General features: G+C 40.4%; 1 protein-coding gene and 1 long non-coding RNA gene across 5 annotated transcripts in view; one reads left to right on the top strand and one right to left on the bottom strand.

Moving 5' to 3' along the window:
- Positions 1-11,775: 11,775 nt before the first annotated feature.
- Positions 11,776-17,500, bottom strand: LOC114014491 (uncharacterized). 2 transcript variants are annotated; one of them, XR_008731397.1, is made up of 4 exons: positions 16,291-17,500; positions 14,641-14,697; positions 13,295-13,533; positions 11,776-12,174 (listed from the first exon to the last, which is right to left on the bottom strand). It is a non-coding gene; the product is annotated as an uncharacterized LOC114014491 (long non-coding RNA). The 2 variants fall into 2 exon arrangements; XR_008731396.1 differs by having other exon boundaries at positions 11,776-12,168; positions 13,419-13,533.
- A 109-nt stretch (positions 17,501-17,609) lies between these two features.
- The window catches only part of TMX3 (thioredoxin related transmembrane protein 3), a 29,583-nt gene continuing 25,060 nt past the window's right edge, over positions 17,610-22,132 (top strand). For 2 of the 3 annotated variants that reach the window (XM_055705029.1, XM_055705030.1), the window contains exons 1-2: positions 17,610-17,751; positions 17,990-18,044. In XM_055705029.1, coding sequence (XP_055561004.1) covers positions 17,706-17,751; positions 17,990-18,044 — 101 coding nt within the window. In that variant the 5' untranslated portion in view covers positions 17,610-17,705. Of the gene's footprint in view, positions 17,752-17,985; positions 18,045-22,132 lie in introns of those variants that run through there. The other variant, XM_027798341.2, reaches the window with a different exon arrangement.

Raw genomic sequence — 22,132 nt, 5'->3', positions numbered from 1 at the left:
AAGATCTTTGGGAGAGATAACATATCTTCAAAAAGCTTGGCCAAAATTATTTTTTTTTCAACAATGTAAAAATGTCTAATACAAAATGTTAACTACGTGTTTGAATAGTGTCTTTCTTACTCAATATTTATGCATTTATGTGTTTTATAATTCTTCTTATGGCAGTCCAATCGCCATACTAACATAACTAAATACACAAACAAACTGAGGTTTATAAAAGTCAAGAGAATACAACCTAGAAAGAGAATAGGTTATCTAATATTAAACAGAACAAGGTTACAATCAGGCTTTCCGTGTGTTTCCTGAAGTAGACTACAGCTAAAGTTAGAAGTTATTTTGGTACCTCTTTTTTTCCCTGTGAGCACATAACCAGAGTTAGCTCAGGGTTTTTTCTGCTAATAATATTAATATTCTAGAAGAGGAGAAATGGGGAATTTTAATAGAAATAGCTAATAAAGCAGTTTAAAGAGTATGTTATCTATATGAAATTGTGATGAAATCAAGAAAATCTTTCTTACATAAAATCTTCTACATATGCTATGATACAAGCAATTTAAAACCTTGCAAAACTGAACTCTATTGAGTTATGAAACAACTAGATTTTTTGAGAATATTTTTTGGTTTATATTATTGTTCATGTAATATTTAAAATAACTATTTTCCTATATATTTATCTTTCTTTGTTCTGACAGTGACCAAACATTCTCTAGGAAACACTTGCTTCTGGAGCAATAACTGTGCTTCAGAAGTCACTGTTTATAAATATAATAAGGTATGAAACTACAGATTCAGATTCTGACAAAGAAACCTTAGCTATAGTTGCACTAAAATGATGGCTGTTGTCTCCATGGCAAAATACAAAGAGAAAAAATGTAAATGGAAACTTTTTTAACTTCCAAATAAAACTGACTCAGCAGTAAAAATGTTCTGGCACAATTTTCAGCACACGAGCTATCTTTTCCAAACATGTGAAAAACATCGGTTCTGCCACCTTTTGAAGACTGGATATAAGGTATTGTGTTTTCAGATGTTTTTTGCTAACTTATACCACTATATTCTGGGAGGGATACATGTTTACAGATAGTTAGAAACATATTCTCTTTCAGCTTGTGGTTTCTGAATGGGAAAAGATTAAAGCAGCTCCTAAATGAGTTTCAATAAAACTTTTTATGGTTTAGTTAACAGTCCTGATTGGAGCTGACTATTGAAGCTGAGACAATGGTATAGGTACTTGGGCTTCAGAATAACCTGTTTCAAATGAAGGATACCAAGGAAATTTGATAAATAGTTAAGTAACTCTGTAAATTATTTATCCATAATGATGTTTACAAGACTTAAAAATTAGTAACAAAAAATGTTTTGCTGTTCTGTGGAACACTATGTACCTTATGCACTGTGAGTCAGACTATTGTATCCAAACTCAACAGTACTGAGTGATCATATAAAGCATTTGTACTGTCATAATAAGCATAAAAATCAAATAACACAATAAATAACCCACAATTCTTGCATGGTTCATTTCCAGAAATTAACACTGTGAGCAGACACTGAAGAGTGAAGATGAACCATGTTATTCACTGAATTCCACCCAGTCTGAACTTGCCATGATACTGGGACAATATAGAAGTATTTGAATAATAATTCAATCTGTGTGTTGTAAAGCACAATAGATAAGGAAACTGTTTTAGTAGATTTTGGCTGGGGTGCATATAATAGTAGATCTCGGTTCTTTGTCCACAGATTCCAGTTCTTTGTCCACAGATTCCAGCAAGAAAACCCGAATCTCTACAAAGTAGATTTCAATAAAAGGAAAAAGTATCATTATTCTCATCTTCCCATAGAGAAATTAGGTGGCCGGTTACTTGATTTTGTTATACTTACAGGCATCTCAGTAGTAGAACCATAACAAAAAAAAAAAAAAAAAAAAAAAAAAAAAAAAAAGTACTGCATTGTCCTGAGTATCAATGCAGTAGTACTAACCGATCTATATTACCTCCCTCATGGTTAAATTTCACCTGCTCCTTGAATGGATACTAATATATTCATTATGAGACTGTAACATTTCTTTTGGACATCCTGTGCCTTGATGAAGTCCTGCACGTAGGATTTTAACTGCTAATATTCTCTGAATACAGTTTTGTGCATGGTGTCGTGGCACCACGGGGGCTGGGGTGGTGGTAAGGGCTCCCCACGGGTCTGTCAGGCCCTGCCCCAGCAAGGAGTGGGGCAGCTGGGGGCAGCTGGGGGCACGAGGCACCTCTGAGGCCGGGGGGCAGGCCTGGCTCAGGGGACCCGCGCTCAGGCAGGGCAGGGCTGTGGGGGGCTGGAGGCCGGCCTGGCTGGGGTGTCACTGGGGCAGGGGCCACAGCAGGGTGCTGGGCTGTGGGCAGGTGGGGGGAGCCCAGGGGTGGGCAGGGACAGGCAGGGCTGGTGGCGCCTCAGGGCCATGGCATAAGGCATCTAATGATGTCTTTTTGTCCAATTCAGTTGATATCAGATATTTTAAAACAAATCAATGTAAAGCAAAAAATTTATTACAGATGTCAACTTAATTACATATATGAATTTAAAAAGATGCAATTGTCTTTGATACCATGACCTCACACTTTCATTCAGGGACATGAAATTCAAAGCTAGACTTTGAATAGATCATACTCGTATGATGAACCCAGCATCTTAAACCATTTATGATGTGCTCTTTTGCCCATTTTTCCCATCTTTGACTGATTTTTGGTTTCACTGGCTTCTTGGCTTCTGTACCAGTACTTTTCTCACAGTAACTTCTCTCATTAATTACTGTGTGTCCCTCTGCTGTGGGGTTCAGCTGTCCAAGATCCACAGCCTTAGTTTGTACAACCCCTCTGCCTGACCTTGGCTCCAGTTCACTGAGAAAATTCTTGTTTAGGTGTGAGAAAGCAGGCGAGCTAAAACTAGGCAAGATAAGGAAAGTAAAAACAGATGGAAGTGCGACTGTTGACGCAGCAATAGTAAACAGCTCCAGGACTCAAACTGAAAAGTACTGATGTAAAACTGTAAGACCTCTCCCTCCTGCCAGCTCCAGGGAATTGGAAGACACTAACTCAGCAGCAAGGCAGGTCAGCCCATTTGGAGGAACCTGGCCCTTCCCCAGCTGACTGACAGCTTGTCTGGCCCAAGAGGACTCAGCTGCTTTCACAAGCATTGCATGCACAATAATACTTAACCTAGGAGCTTGCTAGTTCTAGCCTGTCTTCACACGTGTCATCCAACAAAAACCCTCTTCATACCCCTCCATTGTATCTTGCTACAGAGTCTCTGCTCATGGTGAAAGCTGCCGAAATGGAGAGAAGAGGAGGGTTCAGAGCTTCTAACAAAGGACACTGTGTCCACTGTACAGCTAGCAAAACATTTCCTTGTCCTATGAGAAATTAGACTAAAAAGCAATTATTATCCAGAAATTTCTAACAATCAACTAAAATTACAGAGGAAAAATTTAGAAAGGATAAAATGAAAGCACTTAATGTCTTTATGTAGTAATATCAAATGTCAAAATTAGTGACTAAAAAAGATCACAGAATCACAGAATAGTCAGGGTTGCAAGGGACCTCTGGACATCAGCTAGCCCAACCCCTTGCTAAAGCACATTCACATAGAGCAGGCTGCAGAATCATGTCCAGGCATGTTTTGAAGGTCTCCAGAGAAGGAGACTCCGCAACCTCTCTGGGCAGCCTTTTCCAGTGCTTCATCACCCTCAAGGGAAAGAAATTCTTCCTTATAACCAGATGGAAGTCCTTGTGTTGCAGTTTGAGCCCATTGCCCCTTGTCCTGTCACAGGGCACTACTGAAAAGAGCCTGGCCCTGTCCTCCTGCCACACACCCTTAAGATATTAATAGACCTTGGTAAGATCCCCTCTCAGTCTTCTCCTCTCCAGGCTAAACAGGCCCAGCTCTCTCAGCCTTTCCTCATAAAGGAGATGCTCAAGTCCCCTCATCATCTTTGTAGCCCTCCACTGGACCCTCTCCAGTGGTTCCCTGTCTCTCTTGAACTAGAAAGCCCAGCACTGGACACAGCACTCCAGGTGCAGCCTCACCAGGGCAGAGCAGAGGGGCAGGATCACCTCCCTCCACCTGCTGGTCACACTCCTCCTAATGCACCCAGGTTCCCATTGTCCTTCTGGGCCACCAGGGCACAGTGCTGGCTTATGGCCAACTTGGTGTCCACCAGCACTCCCAGGTCCTTCTCTGGAAAGCTGCCTTCTAGCAGATCGGCCCCCAGCCTGTGCTGGTGCATGGGGTTGTTCCTCCCCAGGGGCAGGACCCTATATTGGCCTTTGTTGAACTTCATGAGGTTCCTCTCCACTCAACTCTCCAGAATGTCCAGGTCTCTGCTGAATGGCAGCACAGCCGCCTGGTGTGTCAGCCACTACTCTCAGTTTTGTGTCATCAGCAAACTTGCTGAAGGTAGACTCAGTCCCTTCATCCAGGTCATTGATGAGTAAATTGAGCAGTGTTCCCCATGTTGGCCTGCCCTTTAATCTTTACCCATAAGCTCTCAACTTGCTCTGCACCCACCCCTAGGCAGAGCTTGATACATTCTAGTTGTTCCTTCACACCTCTCCTTGCTGGCCTGTCTTTCATAATAAGTACACAGCCATCCATGACAGCATGCCAGTCATGAAAGCTATCCCACCATGTCTCTGTAACTGCAACGAGATCATGGCCCTGTGACTTCACAGAGATCTCTAATTCTTCCTGTTTATTCCCTGGTGTACAGGCATTTCAGAAAGGTAATTGAGCATGCAGGTTTTCCTGGAGGCATGCAGGTGGATCCACTTTAACCACAACCCCCTTGAGGTGGCTGGCCGCCTGGTACTCATCTATGGAGGCAGCTAAGGAACATTATACTGCTGCTCTGGTTGGCCTGGCTTATTCCCCAGCTGGATGCAATGGCATGAGTATTATGCCATTGTACCCCTCACTCCAAGTCCTTCAGTTTAAATATTTAAAGATTTATTAAATATTTTTTTTCATTTCAAAAGGTATTTTTAAAGATATATCAAAGATAATTTTATTAATTTTCAAAGTAGTGCCATTTTTAGAATTTAAGCCCCCTTTTCTTTGCACCCATAAAATATTAATTGAAGATAACCCTTTTTCACCAAGTTTTGTTGTTGATATTCATTTTCAGTGAAAAACATTTTGCTGAAAAATACTTCTTTGTATTTGCATTTGGTGTGGGTCTTCCATTAAAATAAGGCAGCATAAGGCATGGTAGCTCTAGAAAACTGAAGTTTTTGGAAACCATGTATACATCAACACTATGGAAGAACCCATATAGAAACTAATTTTCTGTTACTGGCACCCATGTTCTCAATTTAAGTAGCTAACAGAAGTACATCTAAATCAGCGTGGAGTGACACAAACCATTCTGAGGAAATTCTGTTAAGAAATTCCTGCAGGTATCTGGAAACGTAAATTTCTCAGAATATCTAATTTTTTGCTAATTTATGTTAGCACACAATTTCCCTTTCTTGAAACTATGACCCTAAGACACAGTGACTGTGTCTTCTGAGAAAGAAAGTCTCTGGGATACCAGGTTATTAAATTCTATCCTTTACATCCTACTACAGACTTTACCTGGGACTCCTGCCTCTCACAGTTTCCTTCATATTCATGGATATTTCAAATTCACCCATACTGTATTATCAGGTTTACAGATAAAATGATTCTTATAAATTATATGTTCATATTCTTCAGGGCTAACATTCTGAACAGCATACATTTTCTCTCATGAGATTTCTCAAAAGAAGGGATTAGAGTGTGCTTTACAAACATTAGCTCTCACAACAACCTTACAATAATAATTTTTTTTGTGCCTTTGGCGATGAAGTAAATGTTTACAATGTATGTCACACAGGAAGTAAATGACAGATGATATGGAATTCAGGCTCCTAGACTCTGTCAGATTAGAATCTTTAAACAAATGTGCAGAAACTCAACTCTTAGATATGGAAGGAAAAGAGTGCCCAAACAAGCAAATAAATTTGAAAGAATATAAATAAAAATGATGGGAGTTTGGGTGGGGTTTTTTTTCAATTCAAACAAGACTGTATGATTTCCTACCAGAACATAATGTTTTCAGATGAATAAAAGCAGGATAATTTCTCACACGAATGGAAGAATTGGAAGAGAATAACAGCAACCCTCAAAAATATTCTTACCGGTTATCACATTTAGTTCCTTATTATGTTAGCTCTTTGCCTTACGATGTTAGCTCTTACAGTTTCTGCTGCTAATAATAATCACAGGATGCTGACATGTCTACAACTAGCTTCTGCCAATGCAAGCAAACTGTAGTAAGCATGCTGTAATTTACAGTTCCAAGATGTTGACAGACTGGTTTGCAAGCCAACAAAACATTACTTTCTTTTGCAGCTTCAAAGCCTGAGAGGAGGACATAAAGAGTTCTGTGAAAGTCAGTAGGATGCTGGAAAGCTAAGGCATAAAATAAGCTGTTCGTTGCAAAGATGCTGGCCATCATTCCAGAGGGGTTATCACAGATCTAACTTCAACAAAACATCTGTCAACATGGTTGTTTTCTACACAGACTGAAAAAAATAGGCTGAGAAAGTTTTTCTTAGGGGCTTAGCCTGGTCTCCAGCTGTGTGTCGGTTTTGTGTACTACCAGTTAGTCAAACAGTAATACTTTATTCATGTATATTGTATTGTCTATCTAATTCTGTACCTTGTGCAGGTATCTTCCTGACAAGACAAGTGTGTCCTTTTGAAATTTTGGTATTTTGGGACAGCATTTAGAAAATTCTTCTGTAATTATACTTCTGACAATTACATGAGGTTGGAATCCTAAAAACCTCTCTAGTCGCTATTTAAACTCTTGACCGGCAAATGCTGAATTTTTGCATGTGTAATTGTGTCGCAAACCCCAAAAAGGATGGATAATATATATGTTAATACTTTCAGATTAGTTTAAAGAAAAATAAATCTTACTTTTGCACCATAGGATAACATTAACTTTAATTCTAAGCCTCTAACCTCAGGGCAATAGGAAATTACAAAGCTAGGACAAAGCAAAGGTCATCCCAGCCCGGTACTGAATGTCTAGCAACAGAAAATGTCTGGCTCTAAAAGACAATTCACAGTATTGTTATGTTCACTTGGATGTTTAAAATACCAACAGAGATCTTTGTGGATTCTGCTATATCCTTCTATTCAAACAGAACAATCCCACTTGCACTCTGCAGCCATCAGACCCTGACACCCCAGCAGGGCCAGTCCCCAGCTCCCACAGCCCTGCCCTGCCTGTCCCAGTCCCCAGGGAGGTGCGCGCTGCCCGGGGCTGGGGCTGCCTGGGTGCCCCCCATTGCCCTGCTGCTGGCTGGGGTGGTAGGATGAGCCCTGGCTGCCAGCTACCAGCCAAAGAAGTCGATTTTCTTTAATACAGTGTCTGTTTTTTATCACAGCTATTAAATTAGTACCCCACAATCTACATGCATCCTGTTGGTTCTACAAATAGAGTTCTGCAGATGTTTGCTATTATGCACAATTTAGAAACTATTTCATCAAAGAAAAAAGACTTGGGAATTAATCACCCTCTATATCAAAGGGCCCTTGAAGAAGCAAAAATGTCAGAATCATTGCAAACAATAAAAATTTGCTTGCATGTCCATCTAAAATATTGTAACATTGTTCTTATTAAATAAAAAATAATTTATTTTTCTTTGGTTTTTTTTTCACCACGCAAGCATATTACAGCCCATGCTATGGTATGTCTATAAAACCTTTCCATCAGAAGGAGAAAGAAAACACTTAGGTATCTGGTGATACATGGACATGTGCAGACAAAGAGTTAACAAGTTAACCTATTCAAATTCAAGAACTTGCATAACCTAAATGGAATTATTCTTGTGTGGTTAATGAGATTTATAGGTACTGAAATTACAGTGGTCAGCATCAGGAGGTTATTTTGCTCACATTTAATCTATTACTAGCATAATAACTTACAGTAAACTATTTAATAAAATAAATCTGAACATTTTTCTTTCTTTGCTTTTGTTTACAATTGTTTCCTTCAAAATATTTCAGTCTATTTATCCTTCACATAACTAGAAAATTATATCTATGCAATTTCTAATCTGCATCGTAAGCATACACTTAATGGTGAATAGTAACTGACTGCTTTGGCTGGTAGGATCAAATAAAATTAAAATCCAATTTCTAATACAAATGCTTGTTTATTGCATTTTATGTCAACAGCTGTCATAATTTATGTAGATTTGCTTACTGATGACTAATTATGAAAATTAAGTTGGGCACATACAAGAATCCAAAATTGGTAGAAGTATATTATAAGCAAATTGATTAAAAATTAAAACTATTAGCATCTCATTATTTTCTTTATAGTGAATACAATATTTAACAATTGAATAATTAGAAAATTTTACTAGCTACTTAGTTACTAAAGCTGTCTTCTTGATTGCACAGGCATAATTAATTTCTTCAGATGAAAATTACATAAAATATTATTATTATTATTAGATGGACTCTTAAGCAAAATGTCTGTTACAGATTACGTGCAATAAGAACAAAGTCATATATCACAAAATGCAATATTTCAAACTAAAAAATGTATTCTTTATACTTCAAATGTGTTTGTTGCTAATTCTGAGATACAATATAGGTAAGTTCTAAATGTATGCTGTGACTATTTTCAAGGCAGTGTAGTTATAACAGGACACAAGACCTTTGGCATCATTTGTAGATTTCTCCCTTTCATGTAAAACACCCCTGGTTCATCTGCACTTCTTTCCTTGACCAATGCAGTGTATTTCCCAAACATGTAGCTGAATGGCTACCTATTAGAATCAGTGATTTTGCACTCCAGGTGCTAGTTTTGGCTTTTGATGTGGTTTTGTTACAGGACTCTGGGTTATCTTGCAAAGCTGCAGAGCATTAGGCATGATAGTTTGGTGGGGGTTTTGTGCACCCCAGTTTTCCCATCTCCAAAACAGGAAAATGCTTTAAGATTTTCTAAGACTTTTGCTTTATAGAATCTACATATTGTTACTTATATGGGAACAAGGAAACAGGGGAAGCAAGAAACTTGAAACTCTGAAACTCTGCATCTAAAGAACTGGGTAAACATGTAAACTTTATTTTGTCATCAGAGGGCAGCTATGTTTTGATTCATGAAACCTTTATATGGAGGTCCTAAAAATAAACAAACAAGGATGGTCTGCATCATGTCCAGACAGAGCATTGCTATCCTGTAAAGGCTGTATCTCAGCACTACCTGCTTGCTACTGTAGTGCCATGTGTCAGCTGTCTAGAACATGATTTAGCCTAGAAGGAATTCTTGGTCCCTTGATGGCACTAGTCAAGGTAACCCTCTCCATCTACTCGATTTGTCCCTAGGCCACAAGTGGAATTTGTATGTAACCTGCAGCGTGCCAAATCTAGTGTATTTGGTTTGTGACCTCATGATCAGCAGTTACAGATCCACTCCGGTGTGACTGGTGAAGGACACTCTCGGTCAGAGGGTGCTGCCCAAGGAGGCAGCCAACAGACAAGGTAGCTGGCACAGAAGGGTCCATAGAAAGAGACAGATGTTCTGCCATCCCAGTGCTCAGCAGTGGTGATTTCCCATGGGGCACAGTCCCCAACCACCATTGGAGGAACTACACACACACAGCAGAGAGCTTGACCCAGAGCAAGCTCCTGAAGGACCTGCAGTTTTACCTGCAGGACCTGCAGGCAAGGAGCCCACCTGCTCAAATTGTGACCAAGTAAAGGAGCTGCAGGAAGAGGTCACCAGGATGTGCAGCATCACAGATGAAGAGAAATTGATCAGTGTAAGGGCACATGGAAAGTGAGAGCACCTGCTTCATTAGGGTCATCATCTGATCAAGGACCTTTTCAATGCATTCAATGCATTCTTTACTCAATAATGAGTAAAGGGGAAAACCATAAACAAAGGCCCACAGAGACACAAATCTGGTAACAAACAAGGAATAACAGAGACAATGGCAAGGACCAGGAAGCCTCCAGCTGTTAATTGATGAGCAGCCAAGAAACTGTAGGCACACCTTTAGAAAGGGTCAACCTGGACCTTGTAACTGGTAAGAAGTAGGAAACAAAAGGAACATGGGTATTTGGGATATTCAAGGGCAGCCTGTGCGACCATGCAAAACTTTTGAATGAATGTTTAGGGGAAGAGGATTGGGGAGAGGCAAAGTGGGAAATAAGCAGAAAGGCCTACAAAAGGGGCCAGTCACATATAAAACATGACCAGCCAGTGCATTTCTGTGTCCAAGCCCTGCACCTGATCGCTGTAGTATACTCTATCCTTCATTAAATCCTTTCTTAACTATATTTCTGTGGAATCTTACTATCTATCTTATGTATGTGAGTGCTGTAATGGCTAGGTGACAAGTACAGGTGAGACAGGTGTCAGTGGGTTTGTTGCCACTACTGGAGCAGGCGAGGGTCTTAGCATCAGTAGCTGGAGGAGGATCATAGCTCTTGGGAGCATCTTTATGGGTCCCACAGACTTTGTCCTTGGTGTGCCAGCTACTGGAAGAACCAGTAAGTGCAGACAGGGCCAGCAGCTGGGGTCAGAGTGAGGGCACAGGCACCCCTGACCCATGGTGTCAGGAGCTGGAGTGAATGGGGGTCTCAGCTTCAGCCACTGGGATGGGACTAGTGGGTGTCCCAGGCACATCTACCGGGGGGACAGGGATGAGCAAATTGAGTGGGAGGCTCAGTGACAGCAGGTGGAGCAGGACTGTGGGTCACAGCCCATGTGCATGGTGCTGGCTGCTGGGGGTTATTGGAGTGTTTGCAACTTCCCCAAACCTGGTGTGCATGGGAGTGTGCCTGTGCAATTCACTAGCAAACTTCAAGCTGAGTAGGAGGCCCTGGGTTTGGGCACAGGGTCTGTGCTGGTATTTGAGGGGAACTCATGAGTGTGGGGTGCCTGTGAGATGCCTCTGTGAATGCATGCATGTTTGCTACTGGGCACAGGGCTGGACCACTCAGTGAGTACAAGACCTCTGGAACAGGTAAGGGGGGCTGCAATCCAGACGGTGGTATTGGACAGACAGAGGGACTGCACTGATACTTAAGGGATCTATGACTGTACATACACTTCTGAATCTAGAGTGGTGTGTGCTTTCATTTATGAACTTTTATCTCTAGCAGCCAGAGGAAGGAGAACCGCTCATCTATACTTATGTTTTACGTGAGTCCTGTATGTCACACAGGAGTTGAAGGCAGCACCTTGCCTGTGGCAGTCTGTGTAGCCAGCCTTGTCAGCATCCTTTGTCATCTGTGTGTGACTGGGATACACACTCAGCTTTGCTGCTGGTTGAACATGCAAACAAGAAAGCAGCAGCCACAGCCATCGGCCTGGGATGGAGATCCCCATCTGTCTGGGCACACTAGGCTGGGTGCCAGTGGCCAGGCAGGAGCAACCCATATGCCCAGAGCTGATGGAGGTTATGGTCACTTATAACATCCCTTAACAATTGAATCTTCCCCAACACCTTTCATCTTCAAGAGTCTGACCCTTCAACAGTAATGAAGGGGGTGCAGGTAGATGGTGATTATCAGGTGTGAAAATGGAGCCTCCCATGAAGGTAAAGGCTGGAAGCTGGTTACAGAGGTTGGCTCCTGCTCTGCCTCCAGATTTGCAACTTTTTGACAGACATGCAAATGTCGTTCACTTATATGACACTGTCTAATCAGGTAGTCATTAAGATAATGCAGAAAAGCTATGTAACATTGTTTATTGGCAAGCAACCATTGCTTTAGTAACAATATTATGTCAGATACTGATGTAACTGAAAAGTCTGAAATGGGAAAGATATAATGGGAAAGATAAGCCTACTTACTAGTGCTAAGGAACAATTCTGTATTTTTTTTGTAAACTGATAAAACCTGATGGGAAAGCGTATTCTACTTTAACTTTACATCTGACGTGGGTTCAGAGCATATGAGATCTGTAAGTCATCCACTCCATACCATTGGGAGCCGTACCCTTAAGTGAATGACAATAATGGAAACGGGCCCTCAGATCCTGGATTCTGCACAGTTCCATCAAGTTAAAGAAGAACTTCTTGTCAAACGAGTTGATGTAAATTCCAAAAGCATTACTTCTTTGGCTGCAACCATCTTTCTCTGTTAAAAAAAAACCATGCAAGTACAGGCATTTAGTTTTCTAGCTAGGTCTAGAAATCATCAAGATGTACAAGTAATATCTGTTTTAATTATTCTGAATCAGGTCCTTAAGAATTCACTAATAACTTCTGTCTGTGTGCCATTTTGACTTTTTGCCTATTTACTGACTCAGATTCCAAGGTTCCTATTTGCCAGGTAGCATCTGATGCACACCAAGAATATTTTTAAATGTAACTTCCCACACTATTGCTAATGTATTTTGACTTAAATTACACCACCAGCTATGTTAACCAATATTAATTTAAAGCATATTTTCTTATGCTTTATTGTCCTTTCCTCCTATATGCTGAATATTTTGCTAGAAAATGATGTAGATAAGTTGGGGACAACATACTGTTGAATAACTTTTTACATTTCCTCTGGGTCTCCCAAGAATACAATGGATCTGTTCAGGTTCCTATAGTCAGATGGACAAGTTTTCTGGCAATCAGAAAATTGAAGTGTAATAAATCTAAATAGAAATCTTGATAGGACAGCTCCCTAGAGTTTCATACATTTCTTTTGCATTAATTATTCTCTTGGAGTTTCAAACTATATCCAATCAGTGTTGTAACATAGAGAAAATCACTGCACTAAGCATAACAGAAATTCAAGTGTGAAAACCACTCCTCAACTGAAGTGCAATTGCAAGCATTGCAAAAAATCACTTCAAAGTGTCTGTAAACTTTTTTTTTTTTTTTTTTTTTTAAAAAGACTGCATTAACTAGCTCTTAAAGACTGTCAAATGACATCGTGGGCACAGATCTGATAACTGCCAAATGAAAAAAACACCACCAACAACAAAAAAATCCCCCAAACAATAAGAACACAGAAAGATTATTTCCAATAAAAATAACTGCAATGCCAATTTTGTTTCACCAAGGTAAAAGCTGTAAAACCACATTCTAAATTTGGATAAGAATATTCCTATATTACTTGTATTTCTTGAAGTGAATCATGGTCATCTTAGCTGCACAAATTCAGTTTCACTCCTACCCTGAGTAAAATATAGATACTTAGCATTTAAAACTTATTTTGCAGCACATGCCTATGTGGAAAGAGTGGATGGGCATTTTTTTACCTAAAAGCTAAGTGTAGCTGCTGGTTAATAAGGCCATGGCTGCATGATGGCGCCTGTCCACCTGCTTGTGGCCATGCCAAGCCGCATTACAAGGAGGTCATGAATCTGCTGGAGCTGCACAAACAGGTCCCTGCTGCATGTGGGTGTCAAGAGGTGCTGTGGCAGGATGGCTGCAGGGATGGAAACTCGCAGAAGCTGCTGTCACATCACAGGCATTGCTCCAGGATCTGCCCGACAGTCTGGGCATGGTGTGAGAGGAGAGCTAATGTTAGTATCCCATGTAATTACATATTATGCTGTGTAATTACCTGTAATTACCTATTATTTATAAAATGCCGTACTTATGGAGTATTATTAAAACTTTTCTATGGTAGCATAGTCCTGTTCTTGTCAATGTTTCTAGTGTAGAAATCACATCCTTTATGTACTAACACATCAATCTGGACATTAAACTGGCTCTGACATAACTTTTTGGTCATCATTTCAATCTCTTAAAATGGACAAATCAGAAACAAAACGTATGAACTTAATGCCGGAGACACGAAAACCTAAGACTGAATATTCTAACATTACATTTTTGAAGAAATATATTTTTACTTCACTTTGCTTATACGCCCAAATTTCTCCTCCATATAGCTCTGATAGGGAGGATGCAAGAAAAATACCTATGATCAGCCATGAGAATCAATATTCAGTATATACTCGATAATATGTAAATTCTCAATTTAATTTTCAGATTATGTAGTACCAAAATATAGGAGGTTCTACAGTGATATATTATAAATGTTAAAACAAACTGTAAAGTAAACCCAGACAAAAAAGGAAAATGTTATTTTTGTAATACACCCAAGGACCACCAGGTGCCTCTGTAATAAAAGGAATGTAAAAATGTAATGTTTCAAACAAAAATTCAATCTCCAACCCACCAAAAAAAACCCCAACAACCCAACCCAAAAAACAACCCAACCCCTAAGGATCAGTTGAAGTTGTTATAAAAACTAACATTATGTGGAAAGGTGAAATGTTAATATAAGATCAGCCAAATTCTGCTGCCAGTGTCAACAGTATTAATGCCATCACAATTAAGTTTTCAATTCAGATTCTACTTCATCTTGCACCTTGCAAAAACTGCATTCTCATGCAAAACATGTAAAAACTCCCCAAAGAGTACCAGATAACATGCAATCATCTGTTTTTCTAATTAGACATCAAATTATTCCACTACAAGTTTATCACTACTTTGAATTTAGCTATGATTAATGGCAACCGTATTACCAGTTAATTTTATGAAACAGACTTAGGCTGTATCTATAGGAAGGTACTGACACACTTAAAGTGGTACAAACCCAGAATCATAAATGCAGTCACAATAGGGAGATACTACATAACAGTACAGCTTATTCCTGTAATGGAAGAGAAATAAACAGCACTAACATAAACTGTTTATAGCAGCATAATTTTGCACATTATCTATTACAAAATTCAATATTTAATGATACAGTTACTGATATTCTTGCTTGTAATACTACCTGTATTACATATGAAGACGCAAGAAGAGTGGACAATGTGTATAAACAAACTGAAAATCTTGCAACAGCAAAAAAGCTCTGAAAAGCAGCCTTCAGCAGGCCACAAGGTGAAGCTTGTATCTTGTCTTTGTTGAATCTCCCCATCTACCAGTTTCAAAAAGAGAACTATGTAGGACAGCAGGACCATTAAATCTTCCTAACATTATGGTCTGGGAGGAGCCTTTGAAATCTTGTATGTGAATTTGTCTGTTTCATTTCCAATGTTTCATTGATTGCTGACCTTCCTAGAATTCCTACCTTTTCCTGCTGTATCTCCCAGGATTTCAGCAATATTCTCTGTGCTTTTGGCTTCTTATCTTTCTCTGTCTTTTTTTTTTTTATACCTCCTGCTCAGTTCATTTACTAGTCATCCCTCTTCTTCTTAAATTATTTTGCTTACACTAAACTAGTTTTTATTTTTTTAAAACAATCTATTTAATTTAATAAAACAATATTTTATTAAACAATCTATTAATAGCAATTTATTAATCCCATATTTTGTTTCAAATTAAGTATTCATAGTAGAAATAATATAAACACAAAAATCCTTGAGATTTCTCTAGACCTCATCTATCATTATCCTATTTCTTTTGCATGCCACATGCCTTTCCCAAAACATTTTTCCTACTTCAATTTCAAATATTGTTCAAGAACAGTGTATAGGTTTGCAGAAGACAACCGGCTCACAAAACGCAAAAGTTAGAACAATTGTATTCAATTATCTGCAGAGAAAATAAACCTCAAAGCTGACAAATACAACTTAAGGGATGTGCAAATAGCTTTATTCAAATCTATACAAAACTATGCAAAATATTCCTTTCACTTTAAAAGTTATTAAAAGCCAACCATAAACTACCTGAGTAAGAGAACAGGATCACACTGATTTAGCATTTACTTGTCTGTTCCCATTTTCTCCGATATGGATTTTCCACTAAAGGATTGATGGAGTAAATTGTTTTCATTGTCTCAGTCTAGACAGCAGCCAGATTAGGATCAAAACAGATGCCAGTTCTCATTATTTGGTCAGGCATACAGACACCAAGTAGTAAGTATGGTACACAGAAAGTGAAATGCTGTGGAAAAGAAATTCTCTGTATTCAGTGAATAGTTTTCCTAGTTTATCCAATACAGATATTAGCAACCTAGTAGTTCTCCTATTGATGGGGGCAGGGGGAGGAGGGAAAGAAAATTCAAATAATCTTATCAAGACATGTAAAGCTGCATCATCTTTCAGTCAAAGGCAGGTAAGAAAGAGATTTCTACCACAGGCCAGAGTCAGGTACTTTTGAATTCTAACATGAGCTGTGGCATACACTGTCATGTCTTGACCTGTATCTCAGCCAATAAACCTATGGTATGGTAGTTGGCTTTTCCAAAGGGCTGGACAACTCTGGGGATCATTTGATGAATCCAACATGCTATACTCACAAAGCATTAAGTGAAGGGGAGGTCCTTACCAGGCCGGGTACAGCCTAGTGAGGAAGGTGAAATCCAGTTATTTTTTATTGCTAGAGAAGAAGTACCTACATATGTGTAGGTACAAGCACACATGCACACACACAGAAAGCAGCCCAACAGTGAGGCAACTGCAATGTCTGCTGCTTGTACACCCTATCATTAGAAAAAGAGACTTGGACTCTTAAGTCAAAGGAACTGAACTGTCACTGGAAAGAATTTATCCTTCTCCAGCAAACACCTCAAACATTTGCATGTAAAGCTGAGAAAAGTAACTCCAGTGTAGGGGAGAAAGGCGTGTGTAAGAACTTACACTGAAGTAGTCAAAACTGAAAAGGAGCCAATCCCAGAATCACAGAATGGTTGAGGCTGGAAGGGTCCTCTGGAGGTCATCTGCTCCAACCTCCCTGTTCGAGCAGATTCACCTAGGGCTGGCTGTTCAGGGCCATGTCCAGGTGGCTTGTGAGTATCTCCAGGGTGGGAGACTGGTGGGGCAGTGCTGGGTCAACCGCACACAGAAAAAGTGCTTCCTGATGTTCGGAGGGAACCTCCTGTTTCAGTTTGTGCCCGTTGCCTCTTGTCCCGTCACTGGGCACCACTGGAAAGAGCCTGGCTCAGTCCTCTTTGCACCCTCCCTTCAGGTACTTACACAGATTAATAACATTCCCCTTGAGCCTTCCCTTCTCCAGACTTAATAGTCCCAGACCTGTCTGGGACTCTTTTAAAAAGTCTCTCAGCTGGATTATTTGCCCTTCTAGGACCTACAGATCTGTATTGAAAGAAAGACAAGCTAGCTGAAAACAGGAAAGATTGTAAGAGGTTTTAAAGAATGATAAAGAGAATGATACAGACATTATGCAGCAGGGAGCAAGCCTGTATTTTCCTAAACGTGCATAAGGAGAGTTGCTGACATAGCAGTATCAGCAAGTGGTATGGGATGCGCTCTACCCATGGAAGACAGCTGGCAGCATGACAGGTGGTACGCGCTTTTCTCCTGAAACTCACTTTCAAGGAATCAGAGCATTGATTTCAGTGAATGAGAGAGGCTGGTGGGCCCCAGCTCTGGAAACCACTCGGGAGATGACAACGGCCACACGCGCCGAGACCGTCACTGCGTCAGGGCGCCACAACCGCCCCCTCCCCGCCTCCGAGGGCGCGTTTCGGCGGCGAGGAGACCCGGGCGCCGGCGGGGGCGCACCGTCCCGCGGCCGGGCCGTGGCTGCCGTTACTCCCCTCCGGCGGACCCACCGCGCCCTCCTTCCCCCGCCCACCCCCCGCCGGCCCGCGCAACTCTGCCCACGGCCGCCGCCTCCGCGCCTGCGCAGTGCCCAGGGGTCCCGCTGCCGCACGCCGCTTCCCCTTCCGGCCGTGCCGCGGCTGCTGTCAACATGGCAGCGCCGGGCGGGCGGTGGAGGTGGCTCCTCGGGGCGGCAGGTAACTGCTGGGCGGCCGCCCTCGAAGGCGGGAGGAGGGCTGGGGGAAGCGGTGGGCAGCGCTGCGGCGGCCGGGGCCGGGTGGGAGGTGCGGGGCGGCGGGAGGCCTGGGGGGGAGCGCTGGGGGCGTGAGGGGAGGGGGGAAGGGCGCGCTGGCGGTGAGCCTGTCCGCTGGAGTGGGTGAGCACCCGCGGCTGGGCCTGGAGATCACTCACGGTGCGCTTTTCCTTACCTCGCAGTGGTTGCACACGTGTTGGCATCGGGTGCGGGTTTTGTGGAGGATCTAGACGAGGCGTAAGTACTAGGCTGCCTTGCCTTTTTGCTTAAATATCGTTTATCTTTTTTGCGGGGGGTGACCCCAGACGGACAGCTTTGTGCAGAGTGTGGTTGTCAGGAGAGCTACCCTGAAAAAGTTTGTCTTTTTTCTTAGCAGGAATGGCAGAAGGATTGTGGCCTGGATAAAGTAGGTGCAGTTAATGATGCTGAGGAAGACTTTAATTTTGCAGGTTTTTTAAAGCTGTATTACAGATGCTGTTGCCAAAAAGCCTTCTGGGGCCTCCTTGTTCTTTCTTTTTGGTAGAGCAAATATATTGGTGAATTGGTGGCTGCCCCAAGTAAAAGCTGCTTGCGTTTAACCAAATTCTTCATTAGAGGTTGCTGCATACCTGCTGCAGGGAGTTGGGAGAAGGAATATAAGTGCATTCATGCATGACTATAAACAGTAGACGGAAGGAGGCCTGCAGGACTAGTTCATGGCTGCTTGAGGTGCCAATTACATTCCAGTGTAAAAGTGTGCTTTTACAAAAGGTTAAACCCTGAGACCGTGGAGGTGTTTAAATGGGTAGTCCTGCCCCTTAACTTGGTTGTGTAGTACTGTTCGGGTACTGCGTTTCTTTAGCAGCTTGATGGCTATGTAATTGCTGTTCCCAGTAAAAACTAACTTTCCAAACATGAATTTATTTATTTTTTGCCAGAACAGTAAGTTGATCTAAAGTGCTACAAAGTTGCATGATTATTAGGATTGAAATAGAAGATACAGAAAATACTAGCTGGTAGGAGAGGAGAAGGTGGCATTAGATGGCACTTCATGATAAAGTTAAGACTGTCAAAAGTGATGTTTTCATGAGGTTTTGATCCTTAATAAATTGCATCATAGAGCTAAACAGTCAGAAAACCATTTAGTTTTTTACCATATTGCTCATTCAGCTACAGCAGATAATTGCAGGATCAAATGAGGTGCAGTAGAATTACGGGGTTGGGAATAGGAATGTATGGATGGAGGGTACTGAAGACACATCAGATACATCAGCATCCCTGACTGGTGTTTTAAGTGTTGTGAAAAAAGCAACTGAAGTACGGGAACTGCTTTGACTTGATGTTTTTTAAAGCTTGGTTTTGAAAAAAAGCCTCATATTTTCAAGGACTAAAGGTAAAGAGGCTAAGTGAATAAAATAGCATGTATTTGTGCTCCAGCATTGTGTTCCCATATCATGTTTTCACAGGTGTAAATTTAAATGTAGTTGCTCTTTTGGAGTGAAGAAGCATAATTTTGTAGTCACATAATTTTTTATGAAATAGCTGGTAAAAGAAAATTTTATTTTACAACACTTGGGTTTTTCAGCTACAAACTACACAGATGTCTGTATTTGCAATTGGGAGTAAGAATTAAATAGTGAGTTGTTCAGGACAGGTTTGGTTGTAGGGTTTTTTTTTTCCTTCTTAGATAATTGGCAAATAGTCTAAAAGGTCAGGAAAACAATTTTTTAAAAAATTGGAGTGATACCTGGTGAAAGTTTCAAGTTTTCCATTTTATAGATACCTAAATACAGAGGTTTTGCTGTTGCTGAAAACTTTGGGGTTTATTTGAGTTTTGGTAGTTGCAAACAATGCCTGCTAGCACAAGGTGCAGGTCCTTTTCCCAAGCTTACAATTTATAGGAAAACAAGTAGCAGGTAAGAACTAACAGAGGTGCAAGTTACTCGGCATCACCCAGCAGGGTTGTGGAAGGGATGCAAAAGAAGAGCTACAGTTCCTATCAGCTTATGCTGATCTAATTGCTGTCTGCCTCACAAGATGAGTACTGATCTGGTATTTGCAGGCTTGTTCCAGTATGATAACAAAGGAGACTGAAAAGGGAAATATTTTTCTGTCTGTGAGGATGTGTTTCAGGATCAAGGCAGGATCAGAAGCATCAGAAACAGTGCAGGGGGGGTGAGAAGAGACAGGAAGGAACAGAAACAGCAGCTTGGTTGGTTGAAGGCCCTTGTAGTTGTGGTCTTGGTCTTCAGTCTTGCTTCATGCTTGTTTCTTTTAGCCATTAGTGAAGAAGTGGGGTGCACGGATTAAACGGAGGTTGAGCCAACGTTTGATCATGTAGTGCCAGATGTTGGGAAGGTGTATGTATTTGAGACAAATAATTTTGGTTCAGGGATGTGCAACATCTGTCATCTTTCCACCAGTATGATTATGCCTGTGTCAGCTGACAAGGGAGAGGATTGTACACAACAATTAAAAAAAGGCACTGAAATTTTATGCTTGGAAATGTATTTATAGGGCCTAGAAACAGCACCTTCAGAAAATTCTTAAATACCCATTTCCATTTTCGTTCAACAGTATGTTGAACTTTCATAATACTGTCTAATAATTTATTGATTGGTATTACCAAAACTAGAATGAGTTTAGATAGTTGGTTTTTGTCACAATTCAGATTATAGTTTCTGTGGAAGTTGATTAAATAAGTGCGTGTAAATGAGTGGTATAACTTGAAATTCATTATAGTAAAAGCTACAGTATTTTTTATAATATCTTCGGCCAAAGTTATTAAATTGCATTGGAATGTCTGCTTCCAGATGTTTCTTTTCTTTCCCCCTTTTCCTTGCTGTCTGCTGGTTTTGTAAGATTTCAGTCTACCTTTCTCAGTGCTTTAATGCTCTTTGCAATCTCCCATAAAAATCATACTGTGGCAGGGGGACGAGAAGTCTCATTGCAAATCCTTTTACAAACAAACACTAAATCATAGCACGGGCCAGGATCTGACAATTCATTAGCTGCTTTCTGCCTCTTGCATCATAACCAATTATGTGACATTGGTTTTGGAAGTTAGCTGGAGCTTCGTTAGAGTTCTCAAGAGATGCTAGGCTCTTAACTAGTTTTTCCAGTAGTTCTGTAGCACTTAGGGTGGTGAAGTAAATTTTTAGCGAGGTGGTCAGCTAGGCAATTTTGTGACTTAAAAATGCAGCTTTCCTATAACAGTTCTGTGTTAGTTACTGCAAATACCTTTTTCTGCTGTACAGGCTTTGCAACCTTGGTATGCCATCAATAAAATAAAAAAGGCTCGAATCTACCAGTGAAAAGCTGCAATTCTAAGTTTCAAACACCCGGTGCTGTAATTAGGTTATATTCATGATTTCTGAATTATTTCTTTCAAACAGTAGGCCAGCATCAGCATTAGTATTTCTTCAGGATCATTATGGTCCATTACAAATGATTTAATTTTAAATAAAGTATAATAAATGTTCTCTGTTTCTGTTTACTGCCTATGAGCTATTTATAGGCATGCAGCATATTGGGAATTGATGACTTGGGCTATAGCTTCTATTAATTGGATCTTGAAGTGTAGATCACACACTTACTGTGTAATTATATATATATATATATTCATCTCCTTTCACAGTAAGTGTTACAGTAAGAATGTTGTATACCGTATTTTACAGCATGTGACATTACTACCAGTTCTAGTTACTTTTACAAAGCCCATCTTACAAAAACAAACCTTACATTAAAATTCTGGTTATGTAATTCTCAACATAGAAATAAAATAATACAATAATTTCTATGATCTTGTAGTGACAACAGTTCAGTGAAATGTGTAAGCAACACTTCAAGAGGTACCAAGGAACTTTGATTTATCATGTTGTATTTTGTTTAAGAGGGTTTAACATTTAGTGACAGATTTAGGATTAATAAAGCTAGTCAGTTCATGAAGATGTCATTAGCCAAGTGTTTGGTACTACATGTGTATCTCTGTTATTGATAAAAACTTGAACATTTTTATTCCGTTAAGTTGGTTTCTTGTGCACACCTTTGATAAAAATATAAACTGACATACCTATAGCAGAATGTTGAAGGAGGTTGAACTAAAATTGCTTTGCATGTTAAGATTAAAGATCATTTGTTTAGTCTACACTCAGTAAACCCAAGATTAACAGCATAAACCCATGCTGAGTCTCTATTAGTTGATCTATAAAAATGCAACATGTTCTAAACAGTCAACAACAGTATTTAATATAATTAGAACAGCTGCAAAATATTACATACCCTAATCAAATATCTTTTGTGTGTTTTGGTGTTTTCAGATTCCTTACTGTTTTCCTGGGTGGGTT

The sequence above is a fragment of the Falco cherrug genome, chromosome 3 (assembly GCF_023634085.1).
Source record: "Falco cherrug isolate bFalChe1 chromosome 3, bFalChe1.pri, whole genome shotgun sequence".
NCBI classification, from domain to species: domain Eukaryota; kingdom Metazoa; phylum Chordata; class Aves; order Falconiformes; family Falconidae; genus Falco; species Falco cherrug.
Note: the sequence above shows the minus strand (reverse complement) of the source record. Positions and strands in the feature narration are given on the sequence as shown.